Consider the following 23776-nt stretch of genomic DNA (forward strand, 5'->3'; position numbering starts at 1 on the left):
TCACACACACACACACACACACACACACACACACACACACACACACACACACACACACACACACACACACACACACACACACACACACACCAGGGTGGATCAATTAGTTTGTAAGGGGGGTGTACTTATAATTCAAGAGTGTAAATCTAGGACGCGAAGAAAAAGACTGTTCGGGGGCATACGTCACCCCCCCCCCCCCCCCCGTCGAAAAAAAATCGCTCGTGATTATTACACATGTTGTGCACATGTTTCCCTAAGCAATATGTACACATCTGTGGAGAGAAAAAGGGTGGTTTCCTTATTGACTTTTTTTTTATCAAAATGTTTTGTCTGGGGGTGGTCAAATATGATTTTGCGGAAAACACTATGATTCCGGTGCAGGGGGGGGGCACTTGCGCCCGTTCCGCCTAAGGCGCTTCGTGTGTCTTAGTCTTTTTTGTTTTGAGTGTGAGAAGGCGAACTTTTGAGAAATCAGTGAAAGAGAAACCGTTTGGGAAAACGATCTTGAAAGTGACAGTGGGCGTCGAATTCAACACTACGCGACTTTGTTTGTGTGTGTGTTTCTTTATGAGTGTGTTCATATGCCTGTCTGTCTGTCTGTCTGTCTGTCTCAGTCTCTCTCTCTCTCTCTCTCTCTCTCTCTCTCTCTCTCTATCTATCTCTCTCTCTCACACACACACACATACACACACACACACACACTAACACACACAACGCGGCACACTTACATCCACACAACTACACACACACTGACACACACACACACACACCGTCACACACACACACACACACATGAAGTAGGAATCGAATAAACACACATTTTGCGCCAGTGAGGTTAGATTGGTGGGATGAGGTCTGAGGCTGGTCAGGGCTTTAGGGGCAGGAGTGACGAGGGGGCACGGATTGCGGTTTGCCGTGTGTTATGGCGAGTCAACTTGTTCATATAGATCTGTGTAGGCGATCTACAACTGACCCCAGACGATCTGGATCTGTTCAAGTCAAAAGCAAAGTCACGGATACGAAGAAGTTTATCGAAAAATATCGACCCCAAGGACACAATCCATGTTGTAACTTTTCAAAGCAGTTACATTCAATCAAAGCCACATCCACATTTAAACCCGGAACGGGAACCATCGAAGATCCACGCAACTAATGTCGAAAAAGATCTTACAATGTCACCGCAGATCTATAGTTGATTTTTGTTTTGTGTCACAGCAAAGAAACGAAACAAATCTCCGGCTTAGATTGCACACTGAAAAATCGTTCATTTAGCGGGTTATTTAAATATATTTCTTTGAGGTTGCAAGTCAATGGCATCGCTGAGATGTACTCCTTCGAACACACGACACAGGTTAGAAATTGACCGCGTTTGGGCGCTTCGTTTTACGGCCAAAATAGGGTGAACTTTTTGACGGGATTATTGAAATATCACTTCGGGGGCAGGTCTAAAATCCTGGGTACAGACTCTTATGGTACAAATAATGGACTTATCTCAAAATCATATGAATCTCGCCGGCATGCAAGGTAATAAAACAAACAATCAAACAAACAAACAGACAGACAGACAACCAATCAGACAGACAAACAGAGTGAACCCGCGAATGAGTAATCCTCATAAAGAGGGGTGTAAAAACCGTGTAGTCAAGTTGATGTGGCCTCGGAGAATGTGACCCAGTTCGGTGACTTCGGTAAACTGACGAACATTTGTCAGCAGTTTCCCACTGCACTGAAGAAAGACGGCAGTATTATTTTCGGCTTTTACTCTGCTTTTATTCTCTTTGTGTGGCAAAAGAGTTGCCGGTGACATTCTTTGCTTCTCGCTGGCGTCGTCAAGGTCGACATTCAGAAGAAGGGAAATCCTTCGCGGCGGGAAATACCCCTATTGTGACGTCATCATTCCCAGAGAGAGGTGAAAGGTCAGCCAGTGTGATCGTTGCCTCATTTTCACTTCGCTATGTGATCAAGATGGCGGCCGCCGACTGATGGAGGAAGTAGAGCAGTCACGCATAATTTTATTCGAAAAACGTGTTTTCTGTATCTTCTGGATGGATTATTTCGCAGGATGATGTGAGATGAATATGTTAGGGATGTAGTAGGATGATTCCAGTTGTCGCTGACGAGACAGATAGGTAGCTGTGTGTGTATACGAGGAGGTGGCGAGTCGGTAACATGGGGGCCCAGCAAGCCAAAGAGAAAGAACCGAGACCAAGTGCCAGCAAAGGGAAGGGAAAAACAAAAGAACCGCGCGTCTCGCATGGAAACATTTTTACAGAGCATTCGGGTAAGTATTTAGCGCTTCCGTCAGCATTTTACGCTGGCGATTCATGTCTGACGGCTCGGTTTATTTGCAGAGGAGTGACGAAGGGGTTTGGTCAGTCTGTCTGTCTGCTCGACGGCGATTGACCATTGTGCGAGTGCTAGTGTTACGGTGTCGAAGAATGATTCACCACGCTGGCAGAAAAAGTGGAGTTCGACTTTTTTCACATACTTTATTTTTATGGCCTTTCATCCGGTTTCTTTGCGTTACGGGATCATGTTGGATCTTTTGGGTGATGATCATGATGAGGTAGCGAAGTGTCATTGACAGGGTTAGCATGGAATGATGGATCATGTGTAGACCAAGTGATCGAGCAGGGGTTAGTCACTCCCTATTTTCTGCTCCTGCAGTAATCAGGGGCCGGTAACACTCAACGTGGTGATCAACATGATTTTTGCAATTTTTAGAATGTGGCTGTTTTTAATTTAATTCATTTTTTACATGCATTTTGCCAGAGGTTACTGATTTTGTCAGCTGTCATAAAAATGTAATCACTGTTTAAAGCTGTTAAACAAAGTGCCAGTGTACAAGAAGAATTAAGCCAGGTACAGTGTTGTTGCCAGGCCTCGGTCTTCGGTCTCTGACGCATTCCTTTCTGATTTGACGCATTGGTAGCCTTGTCCAGTCGATGGACCGATAGTTTTTACGTTTTAGTGGTCAACTGATCGATACATATTCGTACAAGGCGGACAAGGTCTGCAGTGAATGGAATGGGAGTTGCAAAGTCGGAAAACAAACCCCGATCGAAATGCTCGTGTTCGCTACGACTTACGAGTGAAAATGCACTCGGTGCCGAGTCCGTGTTTGTCGTCATTGACACTCGAGGCTGCGTTTACGGAAATACCCGATCCAGCCGGTGTACCTATTTACCGAAAACGGCGAACATTCGACCTAGACACAATCATTTGTCGTAGTAAGCATAGACATCCGGTCTGCTCCCCGCCTAATGGCCGATGTCTTCCGTCTTCGGGGGACTACGTGGGTTTAAATTTGGAGTGGTCCTTCTCCGAAAACGGCACAAACAGCAGAAATTTCATCAATATAATACTACGGTATGGTAATGAGAAGATCAGGCAGGATCCCTACATTCGCACACCGGGCACTGTATTGGAAAGGGTAGGCCAGGAATGTCAGACTCTTTCTCTGCCAAAAATCAGCAAATGAGCGCCATACACTACTTTCTGTGAGAATTAGGCCTAAACAAAAAATAGGTGTGGTTACGGTAACCCGACCTACCCTATTTTTAGGGGCCGATCCTATAACTTTTTATTACATTTGTCAAAAAAAACAAAAAAAAACAAACCGAGAGCAAAAAACGCAATGAAAGCGAAAGCGCCCGTGTCGCACACTTATTTCCCTGTCAAGTACCGTACTTTCCGGGTCATAAGGCGCGACTTTTTTCCTCGAGTTCGACCCCTGCGTCTTGTATAACGAAGCGCCTAATCCGTGTATGAAATACGAAAAAAATCAAAGAGACCGCTTGAGTACCAGTCAAACAACTTGTGATAATGCATGTTTCAGCTACTAGGTACTGCCCTGCCTTTGATCTGGCCGCACACACAGATTTCCACTCTGTTAAACTTGGTCACTGACCGGTCACTGACCCCGATGCAGGAAGTGTTTCCTCTCTCAGATATGACAGGGGAACCACCTCTCATGGCAAAAACTGGGTCATTGACCCCTGGGAAGAAGGTCGTGTCTTTTAACAAGGCCACCCAGCTATCACAATGCCTTTGGTCACTGACCGGTCACTGACCCCGATGCAGGAAGTGTTTCCTCTCTCAGATATGACAGGGGAACCACCTCTCATGGCAAAAACTGGGTCATTTTGGTGCGCCCTATTGGCCCCCTGCGTCCAATGGGTGACTGGATTACAATTTTTTTTTTTAAAAGAAGGGGGTGCGTCTTAGATAACAAAGCGCCTTGTCACCCGGAAAGTACGGTAGGTTTAATTTGTACACATTAGAAAAAAAAGTTGAAAAAAAAAAAAAAGTGATTGCCTACCTTCCAACCCTATTTTTTTTGGGCTATGTTACCGTAACCACACCTATTTCTTTTTTTGGCCTTAGATAATAAAGTGTTATCATTGTTCAATGGCTTTATTGTCATTTTTGCGTAAAAAGATAGATTTAACTCCGGACTGTAAGTTATTTTGAATTGCATGTATCAAAGGAATGGTGGTACAATTTGGACCTATTGTTTTTTTAAAGCCAGGACAGTTGGACCTATTGTTTTTTTTAGGGAGGTCCAAATGACCTATTGTCTTCTTAGGCTGGCAACAACACTGCAGGTAGCATTCAGTGAGTTGTAACCTGGTGAATTGGGAGTAAAGTTACAAATCTGCATTTGTTCTAGCACCTTGCTGTCATGCTGCCTCGTGATTGTTATTGTTACTAATGCTAGTATCCATTATGTAAATCAAGAGAACACCTTATACAGTTTGCCTGTGCTGAGTATGCCATTTGTAGAGAGATGCGTAGTAAGCATGTGAATTGTAGTTGTACTGTTCGTGCACATGCAGTCTCCTCTGTCCATTTGGAGTCTGTGACACTGAGGATTAAATTCATGAAATGTGTCGGTTTTGCAGAAATCAGGGAGAATAAGTACATTAGTAATGTCTTTCTTGTCACCAGTTTCAAAGATTTTTTGGTTGTGATTTACTGATTTCTGTTGGTTGGAGAAGTGTAATTGACAAATGACAGCTCTTTTCCTGGAGGCATTTGTTCCTATAATATTAGTGTTACTTGCACACCTAGGGTCTGTAGCTGAGCTGTGTTATAGAATTTACACAAAGGGACACAAGCGTGATATCATTCATGTATGCTTACAATCTGAAGTCTGAATAATTGATTCAGTATTGAGGTAACTTTAGTGTAGTGGTACCTGCAATGAAAGGTCACCCACCTGGCTAGCCAAAACTGTCCCAACATTGCAGGTGTCCTGTCATGGCAGGTACATATTGGTCAAAATAAAAGCAAACTCACGGCGCATTATCAAGTAAAATCCCTCAGTTCAGGTAAATACCTACAATGTTTGAGCCTGATGTCACCTCCCTGAGCAGTTTTGATTGGGGTTTGTTACACATACACGTTGCGGTGCCATGGTTTTAGCTGATTGTGGAATGAAGAGGAAGTGAATTCTTAAGTGCCACTTCAGTTAAAAGTTGTCAGTGCCACTCATTGACTCAACGCAGATTAAATTGCACCCTACTAAAGATAAACCGGAACTTGTTTCACAGCACAATAGACAGGGCATGGGAATAATGGCACTTGTGCTTTAAATGCCGGTGTTAAGCTTAAAACTTAAAGTAACGTAAGTTTCATTTTGTTTCTGAGTTGATGTTCTTCTTCTTCTTCTTTTCGGTAATGCCCACGATCTTGAGGATGAACATTCTGGCATGAAAAGGGGGGTGTTTCAGAATCCATTTGCGTGCTCTGGTTGTTGTCTTTGGCTTAAAATATACTGTATCATTATTGTTTTACCAGTTTGCATTATGTACACACACTGCTGATACTGATATCAGGTTACTTACCTGGCGAATTGGAATTCTTTACATGTTGACAAGAAATAAGTGAGATAATTTATCAGAAGATCAAATACATAATGTATACGTGTATAAATTACAGTACTATACAGGTTTTGATGATTGTGTATCATTTGAAAAGTATTGTCTGTTGTAGTTTGTAATGCAGTGCAGTTGCTCAGCTAGGGACTTAATGTGTACCCTTTTTTAGTGAACATCATCACGCAAACATGTCAACTGTGTGTGAAGCTGGAAGAGTGTGAGACATGTTTACACTGAGACAGAAAATTGTCTGCAGGAATCAAGGATGAACAGCATTGTGCAGTATAGTGATGGACAGGAGGATTAAGATAGGCTCAGACAGAGACCGACATTGAGGAACAGTGACACACTTGTAGTGCCAGCTGCACAAATAGTTTGCATTGATAGAGCGGGATGCCCCTTAGCTGAGAGTGAGCAACTGTTGCTGCACTGGTGTGCAAGCCAATCCCCCCCCCCCCCCCCTCATTCCACCCACCCCTCATTGTTCACTGTTTCTCAGGCTCATAGCGTTTTCTTTAACTCAGGTATTTTGCTTTACCCCTTATTCAATAGAGTTTTTAAAAACTATAATAATTTATAAATCACAGGGGTGGGACTTTTCCGCGAATCCGCGGACACAACTTACGAATTCCGCTGGAGGAATCTATTTTTCCGTGTCCCATTTCATCACAGTATTTATAACTTGTTGACTGAATGATATGGAGAGAAGTGAAGATGGAACAGAACACTGGAGGCTTGAGAGTTAAATTGTGCTGACGATGAAAACTCCTGATAACTAATAGTCTTTTTGAGCTTCAATGCATTGGGGCGTCGCTTGGATCATACTATTGCCAGTATTGGATTATGGATACATGGTTCATTACGTAAATATGCATCATTACAATGTTACCATTGTTGTGTGAAAGTTTTTGTTTTGTTTGGTTGGGTGTTGTTTTTTTTGGGGGGGGGAGGGGGGGGGTGAGGAGAATGTCTTTTTTACCTGATCCAAACGAGTTGAATTTTAGTCTCAGAATGCACCAGATTGCACAGATCTTAATATACCATTTAAAACATTTTCGGGGGAGCATGCCCCCTAGAAAAAAGGGATTTCCTCTTTTTTCATCACAAGAGAGTCCCACCCCTGAAATCAATAACATTATTTGACACTGAGGTCTGGAGTGTTTTATACACATAGCTTGAAGGCACATTGTATACATGCATGGTCAGCAGTTTCTGTGCCTAGGATGGTAACAGAACTGTCTTTTCAGATTGCCTGGGGTGATCTGATTTTTATTGCCAAGCATACATGTTTATTCTCCCAGTCTTAGACTTTTGCTCACTGAGTCATTGCGGGAGTGTATTACTCTGCCACTCACATTCACACTCCTAAATTTTTTGTTAAATGCCCTTGGTGGAATAATGTTCTTGTGTTTTGTTTTATTGTAGAGGATGCGTCTTGCTGGTAATTAGTCAGGATAGTTTCTATTGCTTTGTTTTACTTGCTGTCAGTGTCAGAGCAAATGATTTCTTGTAAGTGAATTTTGGATATATAAAAATATATATGATTACAAGAATCTGCAGTTAAGAGCCCAGCATGTTGTGATAAGTAGAGACTTTAGAATCTGCAGTTAAGAGCCCAGCATCCCCCCGCGGGTTAGGGGGAAGAATTTACCCGATGCTCCCCAGCATGTCGTAAGAGGCGACTAACGGATTCTGTTTCTCCTTTTACCCTTGTTAAGTGTTTCTTGTATAGAATATAGTCAATTGTTGTAAAGATTTTAGTCAAGCAGTATGTAAGAAATGTTAAGTCCTTTGTACTGGAAACTTGCATTCTCCCAGTAAGGTAATATATTGTACTACGTTGCAAGCCCCTGGAGCAAATTTTTGATTAGTGCTTTTGTGAACAAGAAACAATTGACAAGTGTCTCTATCCCATCTCCCCCCTTTTCCCCGTCGCGATATAACCTTCCTGGTTGAAAACGATGTTAAACACCAAATAAAGAAAGAAAGAAAGAGCCCAGCATGTTGTGATAAGTAGAGACTTGGGAAGCCAGCAGTCTATTATAAATAAGCTTCATCACACTGCTATAGATCCATCACTCCATCATCACCCCATCATCTCATCCTCCCTTTGGAATGTTGGGGAAGGGGGTGTGGGGGCTGAACTGCTAATTACAAATGATAGTGGTCAATAGTACATACATGTACTATTGCTCCTTGTGCCCCAAGGCTGTTCAGATTCCCACTACTGTCAGTGTAACAGGATATATATATATAATCTCCTTTCAGATCAGTGAGATAGTAGTCATCAGTCTTTTGAATGAGGAAAATGATATGGTCAGTGTTTTGTGGGTGTAAAGGGTTATCAGTGTAATTGGTGACAGGGGACAAAGAATTGCATTCAGATCTTACAGTGAAATCTGATACATGCTGAACATGAAGGAAAAGAGGTTTGAGGGGGTACTAAGTAGCTTGTGAAGTTTGTTCGTGAGACATGCAGGATTTGAAACAGTTGACAAAAAAACACTTGTGGCTGGCTTTAGCTTGAGTGGAATGTTCATTTTTTTTCCCTGTTGAATAGGTCATCAGTCAAGTGTGTGCATTTATACCATTTTGGGATTTTCTTGATTATTCATACTTGCTTGAAATTGAATCTCTCTGTCTTACCCAAAATAAAAATAAAACTATGTTTGAGATTTATGATTACCAGAATACCCAGAATATGGGCTGTTGACTTACAGCCTGTTCCTAAAGCCAGTGTTAAACACACTTACAGGAGCTCCCATCCCCTCATTCTGCCTTGTTTCTCACAGTTAACAATATATCCTTTGGAGCATATCACCCGTTAATGTCCCCAATATGTTTAGAGGCCTGTGTATCATCAACATAAAGTCAGGGTGTTATTTTTAGTATTAGCTGGTGTAATTTGCTCATACCAAAGCCACCCGCTGTGTGTGGCAGTTCTTTGATCAGTGGGAACTGTATGCTAAATGGTAATGTTTATAAACTCCTTACGCTCACTGCTTGGCAGTCTTCATAATAAGGCCACAAAAAAAAATATGTCTGTTTCTGGTCACCCGACCGACCCTAAATTTTGGCGCCGACCCTAAACTTTTTTTTTCCAAACTCAAAATGTTTTTTTTTTTTTTTTGGTGGTAAAGGACAGGGTGAGAAAATGAACAACAAAAACGTGTGAAAACGAAAGTCCGCTGACGATTTGTAAATGTGTTGAGTGTCTTGTCTCTATGTATAGTGAATCCAGTCTCTTTGCGCGATTTTTAAAGTTAGTTTTATTGGTCTACATTTGGGGTAAAAAAAAATAAAAAAAATCCCTACCGACCGACCCTATTTTTTTTAGCCATGTTACCAGAAACAGACAATTTTTTTTTTTTTGGGCCTAAGGCAGGCAAGAAAGACAGAAAGATCATTGTGTCTTGTACTGTTCAAAACTTAAAGCCAGGCGAGCAGAGCATCCTGGAAGTATATGTATTACCGTTTGTATGATTATTTATGCAGTGGCAGCTGTGATGTGAGGCACCTCTGATGAGAGGACACCTCAGAATAAAGGACATCTTTTGTAGTCCCCTTATCAATGAAATATTAACGCCAGACCACAATATACCAGGCATGAAAGACCACCCTCAATGTACGGCCACTGTTGGCTGGTCCAAAGCGTGTCCTTTCATCACAGGTATCATGGTAATTTGTCTTTGCGGTAGTGGGTTGTGGGTTTAAGGGACCCAAAAAATGGGTAAAGCTATGAAGCCCTCAGGTGCACTTGGCACAGGTGGGGTTTATAGTTGTGCTCGAGGGGGGGAGTATATTATATGGCCACTAAATGTTTATGCTGCAAGACCAGGCTTGTTAGTGCTGTACCTTTCTGTTTATGCCTAGACATGGTTTTTATCAACCTCTTGATACAGTGATGGTAGAGTTGGTTACTCTTACTGTCTTAGTCTTACTGTATGTGTATTGTACTTATGGCCCTGTGGAAAGCCAGTGAAAGTGGAGAAATGTTTGACTGTCATGTGAGTCGCATGCACTGGTTTGCACTAACATGTTAGCATAGGGGACGGAAGGTCATGAGGAGAGTATTGTGTGACTTTATAGATTGAACAATGTCCGAGTGGCTAACAATGGGTCAAGTGACTGGTATACACATGTAAGAATTTACTGTTGCTTTACCCTAATGATCCCAGTGCTTATATTAATGTTGCGAGTACTTACAAAAATAATTCTCACACAGGAAGAGTGTTTTTAAAGTGCTGTTTAAACAATGCCACCCCTACACCCCCACCTGGAATTGTTCTAATACAATTTGGATTTCTCAGACTCAATCTGTTTGTGCAATAATTGTGCAACTGAACTCTGGGTGGAGCTTAGAGAAATGGCGGTACACTGTTAAAAAAAAAAAATCTTTTTAATGTAAGGACAATCTGAAGGTTGATTCAACAGCCTTGCACTTGCAGTGTAAGGCATGTATCCCCCCCCCCCACACACACACACACACACACATACACAGTTTAGCACACAGACCTGTACAGGCAGATCATTCTGGTTCCGTTAAACACTTGTCAGGCTCCGCAACTTCTCAATCCCGTTGCACTTGCTGAGCTGTGCGTCATTAGCAATACCAGCTAATGTAGTGCAATTGGACCAAGCCTACAGATGATATGGTTGTAATAGGGTTAGGTGTGCCTGTGTGAGTGCAAGCTAGACTACAGTTCACAGACATTACATGCATACATGTGTGCGTTAACTTGCTCCTGTGTTGGGTAGAGGATTGATATTCTCCACCAGTGAGTCAGTAACTCTTTTGTGAAGTCCATGAACTCAGTCCAGCCCTGCTGATGGTCGTTTTCCATCTTTTATTGCTTTTTGCGGCACTGATTTGTTGCACAGCTGTATTCTCTTTGGTGTTTTGTTGTGTGTGTGTGTTTTTATTTATGTCTTAATTATTTTTTTAATGATTTATTTCCTTTTTTCTGATAACTGTATCTTTGCATTTGTGCAATTTGCTGAATTTGGTAATACGATGATACTTAACTTAGTATCACTATGTATGCTGTCTGTGTGAGTGCGTGGGTGAGTGTATGGGTGGGTAACTGGGTGTAGTTATATCATATTTGTAATGTTGTTTCTTGTTCTTTTTATTTGTTTTGTATTGTTTTCTGTTGGAGTGTCATTTTTGTTGTTGTTGATTTGTGTTGTTACTGTTAGAGTGTGTATTCTATTGGAGTGTAATACGTTTTGCCTTTCTTTGCAGTGCTAGACTTTTATTTAGACTTTCACTGTGTCCAACTAGTAGCACCACTCCTTAACATTAAAGTTCAATTGTGACTTGTTTATGAGAGGTGGAAATTCGTGAGCAGTATCCAATTAAAGTTCATTTATAATGATACATCTACACACAAAAATGATTAAGGAAAGCAAACAAATTGATCAAAAGTTTATGTTCCCTCTTTATGACATTGTGAAGGTGGCGGGACGTTACAAAGAATCCCAGACAGTTTGAGAACGGCGCCAGCAGTGCAGCATTGGCTGTCCAGCAATACTGAAGCAGGTCTTGACCACAGTCACATTGGTTGGTGTTACTGGACACATTCCTTCTTCACTTCCCTGACCCTCTCTCTTCTGCACTCTCAGTTTGACAATTAACACCTGTAACCTCTCTTTGTTTAACCATTGCTGGCTGTTGTTCTTTTTGTTGGCTTAATTCATCTTGTTTTTGGTTATTTCTTTTCGTTCTTTTTAAGTTTAATTATGTAACTGCTTGAATTTTTTGTTGTTGTTATTGTGAGCCCCCCCCCCCCCCCCCCCCCGACTATAAATGGCCTGGTATGTTTGAATTATTATGATGATGGGAATGGGATTCTTGTTTGCAAAGCTATGTAATCACTTCATTTAATCTTCTTATTGTGAACATGTGTATCCTTGTATGCAAAAACCTGTTGACAGGACACTCAGAGCATGATAATTAATGTCTGTTGGACTCTCATCATGATTCTGTATTCATTTCCCATGAACAAATTGATCAGCTTAGTACCATGTGAAATGCAACTTAATTCTGGCATCAGCAGACAACGTATGGAGGCTAGCATTTGCATATGGTTTAATTGTCATAAGCTTTCTGAGGTTTTGATTGCAATTTGCATTGAATAATGATTTTATTTGAATAACATTAAACAGCATTTTAAGGAACTGAAAGTGGTGCTGCAAAAGAATAAAGAAAACAAGTCGCGTAAGGCGAAAATACAACATTTAGTCAAGTAGCTGTCGAACTCACAGAATGAAACTGAACGCAATGCAACGCAGCAAGACCGTATACTCGTAGCATCGTCAGTCCACCGCTCATGGCAAAGGCAGTGAAATTGACAAGAAGAGCGGGGTAGTAGTTGCGCTGAGAAGGATAGCACGCTTTTCTGTACCTCTCTTCGTTTTAACTTTCTGAGCGTGTTTTCAATCCAAACATATCATATCTATGTTTTTGGAATCAGGAACCGACAAGGAATAAGATGAAATTGTTTTTAAATCGATTTCGGAAATTTAATTTTGATCATAATTTTTGAGTCACTTGAGAAAAAGTGACTCTATGTAATCGGTCAGTGTTAGTCTGTCCGGCCGGCCGGCCGGCCGTCCGTAGACACCACCTTAACGTTGGACTTTTCTCGGAAACTATCAAAGCGATCCGGCTCATATTTTGTTTAGTCGTGACCTCCAATGACCTCTACACTTTAACGATGGTTTCGTTGACCTTTGACCTTTTTCAAGGTCACAGGTCAGCGTCAAAGGAAAAATTAGACATTTTATATCTTTGACAAAGTTCATCGGATGTGATTGAAACTTTGTAGGATTATTCTTTACATCAAAGTATTTACATCTGTAGCCTTTTACGAACGTTATCAGAAAAACAAGGGAGATAACTAGCCTTTTCTGTTCGGCAACACACAACTTAACGTTGGGCTTTTCTCGGAAACTATAAAAGTGACCGGGCTCAAATTTTATGTGAACGTGACTCCCAGTGACCTCTACACTTTGACGTCTGCTTTGGTGACCTTTGACCTTTTTCAAGGTCACAGGTATGTCTTGAAGGAAAAAATTGAAATATCATATCTCTGAAACTATTCATCGGATTTGATTCAAACTTTATAGGATTATTCTTTACATCAAATTATTTACATCTGTATTGTGTTGTGAATAGCAATTTCTTCCTGTCCATCTGATGCCTCATATAATATTCAGAACTGCGAAAGTGACTCGATCGAGCGTTTGCTCTTCTTGTTATATTTTTAATTTTGAGAGCTTGTTTTTAATCCAAATAGAACATATTTATATGTTTTTGGAATCAGAAAATGATGAAGAATAAGATGAACGTAAATTTGGATCGTTTTATAAATTTTTTTTTTTTTTACAATTTTCAGATTTTTAATGACCAAAGTCATTAATTAATTTTTAAGCCACCAAGCTGAAATGCAATACCGAAGTCCGGGCTTCGTCGGAGATTACTTGACCAAAATTTCAACCAATTTGGTTGAAAAATGAGAGCGTGACAGTGCCGCCTCAACTTTCACGAAAAGACGGATATGATGTCATCAAAGACATTTATCAAAAAGATGAAAAAAAACGCCTGAGGATATCATACCCAGGAACTCTCATGTCAAATTTCATAAAGATCGGTCCAGTAGTTTAGTCTGAATCGCTCTACACACACACACAGACAGACAGACAGACACACACACACACATACACCACGACCCTCGTCTCGATTCCCCCCTCTATGTTAAAACATTTAGTCAAAACTTGACTAAATGTAAAAAGTGATAGAGATTCAAATTCAGATTTGCTGCTACTTTACACATATCTGCGTACATTTGTAACGTTAGTTGCTTAATGTGGTCTTGCTGTAGAAATTGCTCGGCTGCAGCATGCATACTCCATTTATGAGATTGAACATTTTGCTTCATAGATGATAGGCTGCGAGAAAGAAGTTGATCCTTCATAATCTGCTGCAGTGCTTCTTATGTTAAAAAAAGGCAGAATGAGCAAAAGAAGATTTTACATGTTAGCAAAGACGCTAGTTTATATATTCCCCAATTATTATAATTCAAGTGTATGGGGGGAAGGTGTTGATAATTTTCATGACATTTTCTTTCTCTTCCTGAATTAATAATTTGCATAGTTTTCCTGCAACTGATTTCTGGCATGTTCGTGGATGTGGAAATTATGATTTTTGTTGTTGTTATGTCATGTTGACATACTGACAGTTTTGGTTTGTTTCTTTCTTTCTTGTTGTTCTTTTTTTTCTGTCGCTTTAATTTTAAAGATTGTTAAAATTATTAGAGCTTACTCAGATTACAGTGCTTTCTTGTTCATAATGATTATTTAATGCTGGCAGGGTCTTTGTGTAATTAACCCCATAATCGTAAGGATACAAAGATGTTTCCTGTGCATTTCCTGATGTCTATCAGTACATCTGCAGTAACGGTTTGGCCATGGCTGGATCCCTGAAGTAAAATCAGAATTTAAACGCTGTGCACTAATACCCAAGGCTTGAGAAGAATCTAATGTGCCGTTTGAAATCATCCGTACACTTAGTGATGCACATTTGACGCACGTGCACAAAATAACTTCTCCTTTTTTGTTTGTTTGCTGTTCGAGTCTTGTATGGTGTGTTTTCCAAGCTGTGGGCAGTGAATTTTTTAATTATTTTTTTACAAGAAAAATAAAGAAGAAATAACCTTACCATTGTCAGAGAATTTTATGTTCAGCAACTCTGGCATTTTCTAACTTTTTGTACTATTGAAATATCTTATCTTTCTTTTTTGCTCAGCATACACGAAAACACGCGTAGTTCCAGCCAAGAAACATTTTGTCTCAACCCTGGCAGAGCTTCCTTGACACTTTTTATGATATAACGTGAAACCTTTGTTTAGGGTACCAAATGAATGACAATTCAGACGTTATTGAAGTTCAGAAAAGAAAGGAAAAGTGCATCTTTTCTGCCAGAGAAGTGAACTTGACCAACTGTACAGGTCACGCTACAACTAACACAACTTGCAGAAAGTAAGTAGATAAACTCATGTTCCTCAATAACTTTTCTTCTGAAAAAAGCGACCAAATATTAGCTGTTAATTGAACCACAACTTCACTGCCCACAGCTTGGGAAAGGCACTTATTGTGTTCTCTACGTGAGGAAAATGAATACCCATTTGATAACTTTCTCATATCCTTCACGGGTGTGTGTACTATGTAAATGAAGTCATGGTTCAGGGGCAGCAAGCGACAATCGGGCGCAAACATTCTCTGTTGTTGCTTTTGTTAATGTTACCGAAATGTTTCTTTTCTTTTGTTGTTGTGACAAATAATGCTTCCTTCGTGTGTTTGGAAGTGGAACTCGGGCCTGAGTTGTAAAAATGTAAAGGATTCAGTGTTCAAAGTAATATGTTCTGATGTAAATAAAGGCAAACTACTTTAGAGTGCTTTTAGTTTGTGTGACGGAGCGGAGCATTAGATCGAGTGAATTAAAGCACTTCATTTTTGAAAGTTGGTGAGTCAATTCAAAACGACAGTATGTTTGCAGTTGTGGCACACGGAAGTACTGAATGTAGAATAAACAGAATACTACATGGCTTGCTATGTTCAAGGTTAACTCTTGTTTTTGTTTTTTTCCAAATACATGTACATGTATTGAAAAAACTCCCTTTTGCAAGCGTTTCAATATTGAAAAAACAAACAAAAAAAAACCCCATATAATTATAAACCTGCTATCCTACAGCAAGTCGTGTAGCATTTTGTATATATATATATACACTGAAACGTGAAAATTAATCAGTTACCCAAAACACACAATGCCTTTGACTGGTATATGATGTAAGCGTCATATAAGCAATGGATGCCTGGTGTAGGAGCAACTAAATGTCACCTATGAGTGAGAGGCATTGAATGCTGAGTGTTAGTGTTACTGTTACATGTAATTGCAAGTTGGCTACTCCAGGTCTTGTATTAACTGGTGAATTTCTGCATGGTGTTTGGGGAGAATTGGCCTCACTGATACAGCAGCACAGAACTTGAGTGAGTGCAAACACAAATGTCCCAACAACAAATGATACAGTAGAAATGTTCTGTTGCAAATACAAGACGTATTATGTATATATATACTGTTGCATGGCTATATGTATCAGAATATGTACTTGTTTACTGCCCCAATTGGATGGTCCTGATCTGGGCCTAGTAGTATTATCTCTATCATAGTTGCAATAACATTTAACAGTAATCATGTCTATACTGTACATTAATGGAATACAAGGTTTCATTACTTTGGTTGGCGCATGCATAATTTATATAAAGACTCATCTACACCTTTTTTTCTGCCATGTAAATTTTGCATGGTTACACTAACAGCAGTGACAGCGGTTCCTTTGTGAGAATCTCAAACATTCCTGTAAACAATGTTCAGTGACCTGTTTTTTGATGTAGATTGATAGTCGTCTGTTCAATAAAAAGCCGTTTGTAATCTGAATGAGCTGTCGTTTATAACACATACCTCAGATGAATGAATAAGTAGTAATTAACACTACTGCAGTGATTATATTTTTGTGTTGATTTTGTTTAATAGCAACAACAAAGACTATTCATAAAGCAATCTCTTAAATGCTGATTAGTTTGATGCTTTATGTTTTGTTTCTTCTTTTTTGTCTTCTTTTTTTCTTCTTCAAGGGACTGGTGTTTTGTGTTTGTTTGGTTTATGATCTGCAGGAGTTTACGGTTATCTTTGTATTCCTCGTGAATCTCTGTGATAACTATACACGTTGCTGACTATTTTCTTTTGTTTGATGTAAGTGCTTATAGCCTTTGCTGTTGCCACTATTGGTGCTTGAGAGTTTTGCGTAGTTTATGTATAGAAGCCTTTCATTTGTTTCATTGAAAGATGATGGAATAAAATCAAGGGCTTTTGTACGTGTGGTGTTTTGGTCTCTTGTAGCGTGAAGCAGTGCTGGCAAATATTATGCCTACTGTTTTTGTTTCAGTGGAGAATAAGGCCAACAAAAAAAATAGGTCTGTTTACGGTAACCCGACCGACCCTAGTTTTTAGGCCCGACCCTAATCTTTTTTTTGGATCGTCTGAAAAAAAAAAAAACGCATCCAAAATAGAGCTGTTTGCTCTCAAACAGCAGACGACAGAAGGGAGGTAAGCTCAAAGTACTGTTTATAGTTATGTTGGGCAAAAGCAGGGATTGATGAGAAGAAATGAACTGTGAAACATCATAGAGAGGGGAGAAAAAAAAAGAAAAAAAAAAGCCGACCTACCGACCCTATTTTTTCACCCTATGTTACCGTAAACAGACCTTTTTTTTTTTGGCCTAATCAGTGGGTGTTGTATAAATGATGATGCGGAACCAGTCCCATTTTAGACCCTACAATTAAAGACAGCCCCCCCAAACTCAACGAGCCAATTAAAGCTCTTTTTTCTCAGACTCTTTGTTCAGAACCAATGTAAATATACGCCCTTTTAGATGTTTCCCTCGTACATACAACCGTATTTTGTTTCAGACTTTTTGTTCAGAACCAATGTAAATATACGCCCTTTTAGATGTTTCCCTCGTACATACAACCGTATTTTGTTTCAGACTTTTTGTTCAGAACCAATGTAAATATACGCCCTTTTAGATGTTTCCCTCGCACATACGACCGTATTTTGTTTCAGATTTTTTGTTTAGGTTTTAAAATGGGGTTCCTCTGTGTTTGTTTCAACAGAGAAAAATCAGTAGGTGACATATCACTGATGATTTTATCATGGAAATTGTAAAATTGTAACAAGAGTTACAACATAGATACAAGAAACCTAGTGTCCCATATCCCTAGCATCAAGGGTAAAAGTACACATTTCAGTGAATGCGATGCATGACAATGACATAAAATCACAGTTGCAGCCAGACAGCTAGTCGTGCATTTGTGCTTGAAATGAAAATGCCTCTTGACCTCAGCAATCTTGCCTCATGCATATATCTGAAATGCCCTCATACATTTCTCATTTCAGAGGCTCTGCTTCAAAGTCGACCTTTGCCCGATGCCCCCCATGACATCCTGGGTGCAAAATGGATGTCCAAAGAAAATCTATTGGTGGGTCAGCAAGACGACGACCCCAACCTGTTCGTGGCCCTCTACGACTTTGGGGCAGGGGGAGACAATCAGCTCAGCATCGTCAAGGGTGAGGGTTGTGTCAGAATGGCAGTGTTTGGTTTGGGGCAACTCAGCATCGTCAAGGGTGAGGATTGTTTCAGAATGGCAGTGTTTGGTTTGGGGCGTCTGGTTGAGAGAGGGAGAGTGTCTGTGTACGTGTGTGATTGTTCCGTCTGTTTCAGACTACCTGCGCTTGTCGGCAGAATGTTAAGTTGTGTGGTCTGCATGGTCTGTGTGTTGAAAAGACTTAAACAATCTAAGGAAATTATGCCGTGAAAGAGAGGGGATTTAGATTTTAAAATGAAATTCTGACTCTATAAAAAATAGTATTGTAATTAAAGAGTTTGTGAAATAGTGAGCCTTCAAGTGGCAAGAGTTTTTTTGCATTTCCATAGTGATGAGAGAACATTAGTTGATTTTGATGATTATGTTATAGTGATTTCATTGATATTCAGTCGTCGTAGGCATTTTTGACTCACATGCGAAGCAAAAGTGAGTCTATGTACTCACCCGAGTCGTCCGTCCGTCCGTCCGTCCGGAAAACTTTAACGTTGGATATTTCTTGGACACTATTCAGTCTATCAGTACCAAATTTGGCAAGATGGTGTATGATGACAAGGCCCCAAAAAACATACATAGCATCTTGACCTTGCTTCAAGGTCAAGGTCGCAGGGGCCATAAATGTTGTCTAAAAAACAGCTATTTTTCCCATTTTCTCTGAAGTTTTTTAGATTTAATACCTCACCTATATATGATATATAGGGCAAAGTAAGCCCCATCTTTTGATACCAGTTTGGTTTACCTTGCTTCAAGGTCAAGGTCACAGGAGCTCTTCAAAGTTGGATTGTATACATATTTTGAAGTGACCTTGACCCTGAACTATGGAAGATAACTGTTTCAAACTTAAAAATTATGTGGGGCACATGTTATGCTTTCATCATGAGACACATTTGGTCACATATGATCAAGGTCAAGGTCACTTTGACCCTTATGAAATGTGACCAAAATAAGGTAGTGAACCACTAAAAGTGACCATATCTCATGGTAGAAAGAGCCAATAAGCACCATTGTACTTCCTATGTCTTGAATTAACAGCTTTGTGTTGCATGACCTTGGATGACCTTGACCTTGGGTCACATGTATTTTGGTAGGAAAAATGTGTAAAATATTGTTTTTCTCAGTTTTATTGTAAAATTATTCTGAAAGAAAGATCAAGGTCTGTTCAGCATGTGAGTCGTGTGGGCTTTGCCCTTCTTGTTTTCTATTTCACACATAAATATATTTGCATGTGTCTGTCTTATTACTATTAGTCTACATGCATATTTGTAGTTGTACAGGAAGTGGCTGTTGTTTTTCTTAATTTTAAGTGCAACGTGTTTGAATACACATAAGTACTTCCCATGTCACTCCCTCCGTCCCATGTTTCAGCGACTCTTTTCTATAATAACAAGCAAGGTATGTTAGAGGAACGTTTAATTGTGACAAAACAAAACAATACACATAATTAAATTTTCCTATAGCATACCCTGCTTGTTTTTCAATTCTGAATTTGGGAACTTTGGCAGTCTTATTTGTTTTTGGATTTTTTTCTCTCTAAAATAACACCACATTTTGCTAGCCTAATCTGTGTGCGTCCCCCTCCAGGCGAACAGGTGACAATCATCGGCTACAACAAGGGCGGGGAGTGGTGCGAGGTGAAGAACCGGGCGGGGGAGGTGGGCTGGGTGCCTAGCAACTACATCGCCCCCGTCAACAGCCTGGACAAGTTCTCCTGGTACCACGGCCTCATCTCGCGCAATGCCTCCGAGTACCTGCTCAGCAGCGGCATCAACGGCAGCTTCCTGGTGCGGGAGAGCGAGAGCAGTCCGGGCCAGCGCTCCATCTCCGTCCGGTTCGAGGGCCGCGTCTATCACTACCGCATCACTGAAGAGGACGGCAAGGTGAGCTGGGGTTTGGTGTGGTGGGCCCTTTTTCTTTTTAAATGTATTTCTTTATTTGTCTCCCCCTCCCTTTTTTTTTTGGGGGGGGGGGGGGTTTACAGAATGAGGCACAAATTGCACTGGTAAAAATGGGTCATTTGCACAAGGAGGAATGTTGATAAATGGGGACATTTGAGAAGGAAAGGGATAAAAAATTGCACTGGTGAACAAAATACGAAGAAAAAGATAAGTCATTTTGATTTGGGATCATTTTATTGTCAGATATACACACGCAAAAAACCCAGACAATTGCAAGTGCAAGTGCTTTTCTAATTTACTCAGCATTTGCTGTTTTAGCGGGCAAAGTGTTTGTTATTTTAGCAAGCAGAGCATTCGCTATTTCAGCAATCAGGTTATTCACTGTTTTTTAGCATTGCAAGCAAAGCATTAGCTATATCAGCAAACAAAACAGAAAGCAATAACAGATGCCAAACGACAGGAAGAAAAAACAACGCTAAACACTGCCGTTGTTTGCCACAGGTGTTTGTGACCCAAGAGCACCGGTTCAACACGCTGGCGGAACTGGTGCATCACCACTCCATCCATGCAGACGGCCTGGTCACCACGCTGCTCTACCCCGCCCCCAAGCGACAGAAACCCACCGTCTTCGGCGTCAGTCCCGAGCCAGACCGCTGGGAGATTGAGCGGACGGAGATTGCTATGAAACACCGGCTAGGTACGTTTGGGCCTTGAAGGCGGGTGGTTTGTTTTTCAAAAGAAGAGATGGCAGTGAATCGCTGTTGAGGGGGGCGCATGAGATTGAATTTGAATTTGTGTTGTTGGGGCTGAGCTGTCCACTTGAGAGAAAGAAACTGCATTGAAATGTAGCTGCAGAACCTTCAAACCTTGGATTAGTTCCAGTATTCTGTCTGAATTAGTAACATTAATTAGTTAATGATAAGTGGTTAAGTAATTTGATTTCAAGAGGTGTTACGTGTGAATGGATGTTAACGTGTGGGATGACATGATGTTAATGTGTTTTTGCTTGTTTGTGTGCAGGAGGGGGCCAGTATGGTGATGTGTATGAGGCTGTGTGGAAACGCTACAACAAAGTCGTTGCTGTCAAGACACTGAAGGTAAGTTGTAGCTTGATCGACATCTCTCACATGCAAATCGATTTACCTTTAATTTCTCTGAAATAAGGGTTGAGAGAAGAAAAAACAAGTCGCGTAAGGCGAAAATACAACATTTAGTCAAGCTCAGTCGAACTCACAGAATGAAACTGAACACACTGCATTTTTTCACAATGACCGTAGTCTGCCGCTTGTGCAAAACAGAGTGAAACTGACGAGCCTGTTCAGCGCTGTAGTGGTTTCGCTGTGCTGCATAGCACGCTTTTCTGTACCTCTCTTCGTTTTAACTTTCTGAGCGTGTTTTTAATCCAAACATATCATATCTATATGTTTTTGGAATCAGGAACCGACAAGGAATAAGATGAAATTGTTTTTAAATCGATTTCGGAAATTTAATTTTGATCATAATTTTTATATTTTTAGGTTTCAGAGCTTGTTTTTAATCCAAACATAACATATTTATATGTTTTTGGAATCAGCAAATGACGAAGAATAAGATGAAATTGTTTTTGGATCGTTTAATAAAAAAATAATTTTAATTACAAGTTTCCGATTTTTAATGACCAAACTCACTCTTTAGTTTTTAAGCCACCAAGCTGAAATGCAATACCAAACCCCGGCCTTCGTCGAAGATTGCTTTGCCAAAATTTCAATCAATTTGATTGAAAAATGAGGGTGTGACAGTGCCGCCTCAACTTTTACAAAAAGCTGGATATGACGTCATCAAAGACATTTATCGAAAAAATTAAAAAAAACGTCCGGGGATATCATTCCCAGGAACTCTCATGTCAAATTTCATAAAGATCGGTCCAGTAGTTTGGTCTGAATCGCTCTACGCACACACACAGACAGATAGACACACACACACACACACACACACACACACACATACACCACGACCCTCGTCTCGATTCCCCCCCTCTATGTTAAAACATTTAGTCAAAACTTGACTAAATGTAAAAACAGAAAATATTCTACATTTAGCCTTATTTTGAATATGGCCAATCTTATTTCCTCCTTTTTGAGTCACTTGAGAAAAAGTGACTCTATGTAATCGGTCAGTGTTAGTCTGTCCGGCCGGCCGTCCGTAGACACCACCTTAACGTTGGACTTTTCTCGGAAACTATCAAAGCGATCGGGCTCATATTTTGTTTAGTCGTGACCTCCAATGACCTCTACATTTAACGATGGTTTCGTTGACCTTTGACCTTTTTCAAGGTCACAGGTCAGCGTCAAAGGAAAAATTAGACATTTTATATCTTTGACAAAGTTCATCGGATGTGATTGAAACTTTGTAGGATTATTCTTTACATCAAAGTATTTACATCTGTAGCCTTTTACGAACGTTATCAGAAAAACAAGGGAGATAACTAGCCTTTTCTGTTCGGCAACACACAACTTAACGTTGGGCTTTTCTCGGAAACTATAAAAGTGACCGGGCTCAAATTTTATGTGAACGTGACTCATTGTGTTGTGAATAGCAATTTCTTCCTGTCCATCTGATGCCTCATATAATATTCAGAACTGCGAAAGTGACTCGATCGAGCGTTTGCTCTTCTTGTTTACATTTAGTCAAGTTTTGACTAATTGTTTTACCGTCGTACGAAGAAGAAGACGAAGACTAAATGTTTTAACATTGAGGTGGGAATCGAGACGAGGGTCGTGGTGTTTGTGTGTGTGTTGAGCGATTCAGAGTAAACTACTGGACCGATCTGTATGAAATTTTTCATGAGAGTTCCTGGGTATAATATCCCCAGACGTTTTTTTTTTCTTTTCATTTTTTCGATATATACCTTACCCCCCGCGGGTTAGGGGGAGTCCCATATTGGTTGGGACGAGAAAGAATTTACCCGATGCTACCCAGCATGTCGTAAGAGGCGACTAACGGTTCTGTTTCTCCTTTTACCCTTGTTAAGTGTTTCTTGTATAGAATATAGTCAATGTTTGTAAAGATTTTAGTCAAGCAGTATGTAAGAAATGTTAAGTCCTTTGTACTGGAAACTTGCATTCTCCCAGTAAGGTCATATATTGTACTACGTTGCAAGCCCCTGGAGCAATTTTTTGATTAGTGCTTTTGTGAACAAGAAACAATTAACAAGTGGCTCTATCCCATCTCCCCCCTTTCCCCTATCCCATCTCCCCCCTTTCCCCGTCGCGATATAACCTTGAATGGTTGAAAACGACGTTAAACACCAAATAAAGAAAGAAAGAAAGATAAATAGCTTTGATGACGTCATATCCGGCATTTTATAAAAGTTGAGGCGGCACTGTCACACCCTCATTTTTCAATAAAATTGATTGAAATTTTGGCAAAGCAATCTTCGACGAAGGCTGGACTTTGGTATTGCATTTCAGCTTGGAGGCTTAAAATTTAATTAATGACTTTGGTCATTAAAAATCTGAAAATTGTAATTAAAATTATTTTTTTTATAAAACGATCCAAAATTACGTGTATCGTATTCTTCATCATTTTCTGATTCCAAAAACATATAATTATGTTATATTCGGATTAAAAACAAGCTCTGAAAATTAAAAATATAAAAATTATGATTAAAATTAAATTTCCGAAATCGATTTAAAAACAATTTCATCTTATTCCTTGTCGGTTCCTGATTCCAAAAACATATAGATATGATATGTTTGGATTAAAAAACACGTTCAGAGAGTTAAAAAGAATAGAGAT

At 40.1% G+C, this 23776-nt stretch overlaps 1 protein-coding gene across 1 annotated transcript in view; it reads left to right on the plus strand.

Annotated features, from left to right (window-relative positions):
* Window positions 1–1974: 1974 nt before the first annotated feature.
* The window catches only part of LOC138949118 (tyrosine-protein kinase Abl-like), a 38070-nt gene continuing 16268 nt past the window's right edge, over window positions 1975–23776 (plus strand). The window contains exons 1-6 of the mRNA XM_070320877.1: window positions 1975–2281; window positions 11341–11445; window positions 17899–18069; window positions 19686–19981; window positions 20501–20696; window positions 21020–21096. Coding sequence (XP_070176978.1) covers window positions 2170–2281; window positions 11341–11445; window positions 17899–18069; window positions 19686–19981; window positions 20501–20696; window positions 21020–21096 — 957 coding nt within the window. The 5' untranslated portion in view covers window positions 1975–2169. The remainder of the gene's footprint in view (window positions 2282–11340; window positions 11446–17898; window positions 18070–19685; window positions 19982–20500; window positions 20697–21019; window positions 21097–23776) is intronic.

The sequence above is a fragment of the Littorina saxatilis genome, linkage group LG15 (assembly GCF_037325665.1).
Source record: "Littorina saxatilis isolate snail1 linkage group LG15, US_GU_Lsax_2.0, whole genome shotgun sequence".
Classification (NCBI taxonomy): Eukaryota; Metazoa; Mollusca; class Gastropoda; order Littorinimorpha; family Littorinidae; genus Littorina; species Littorina saxatilis.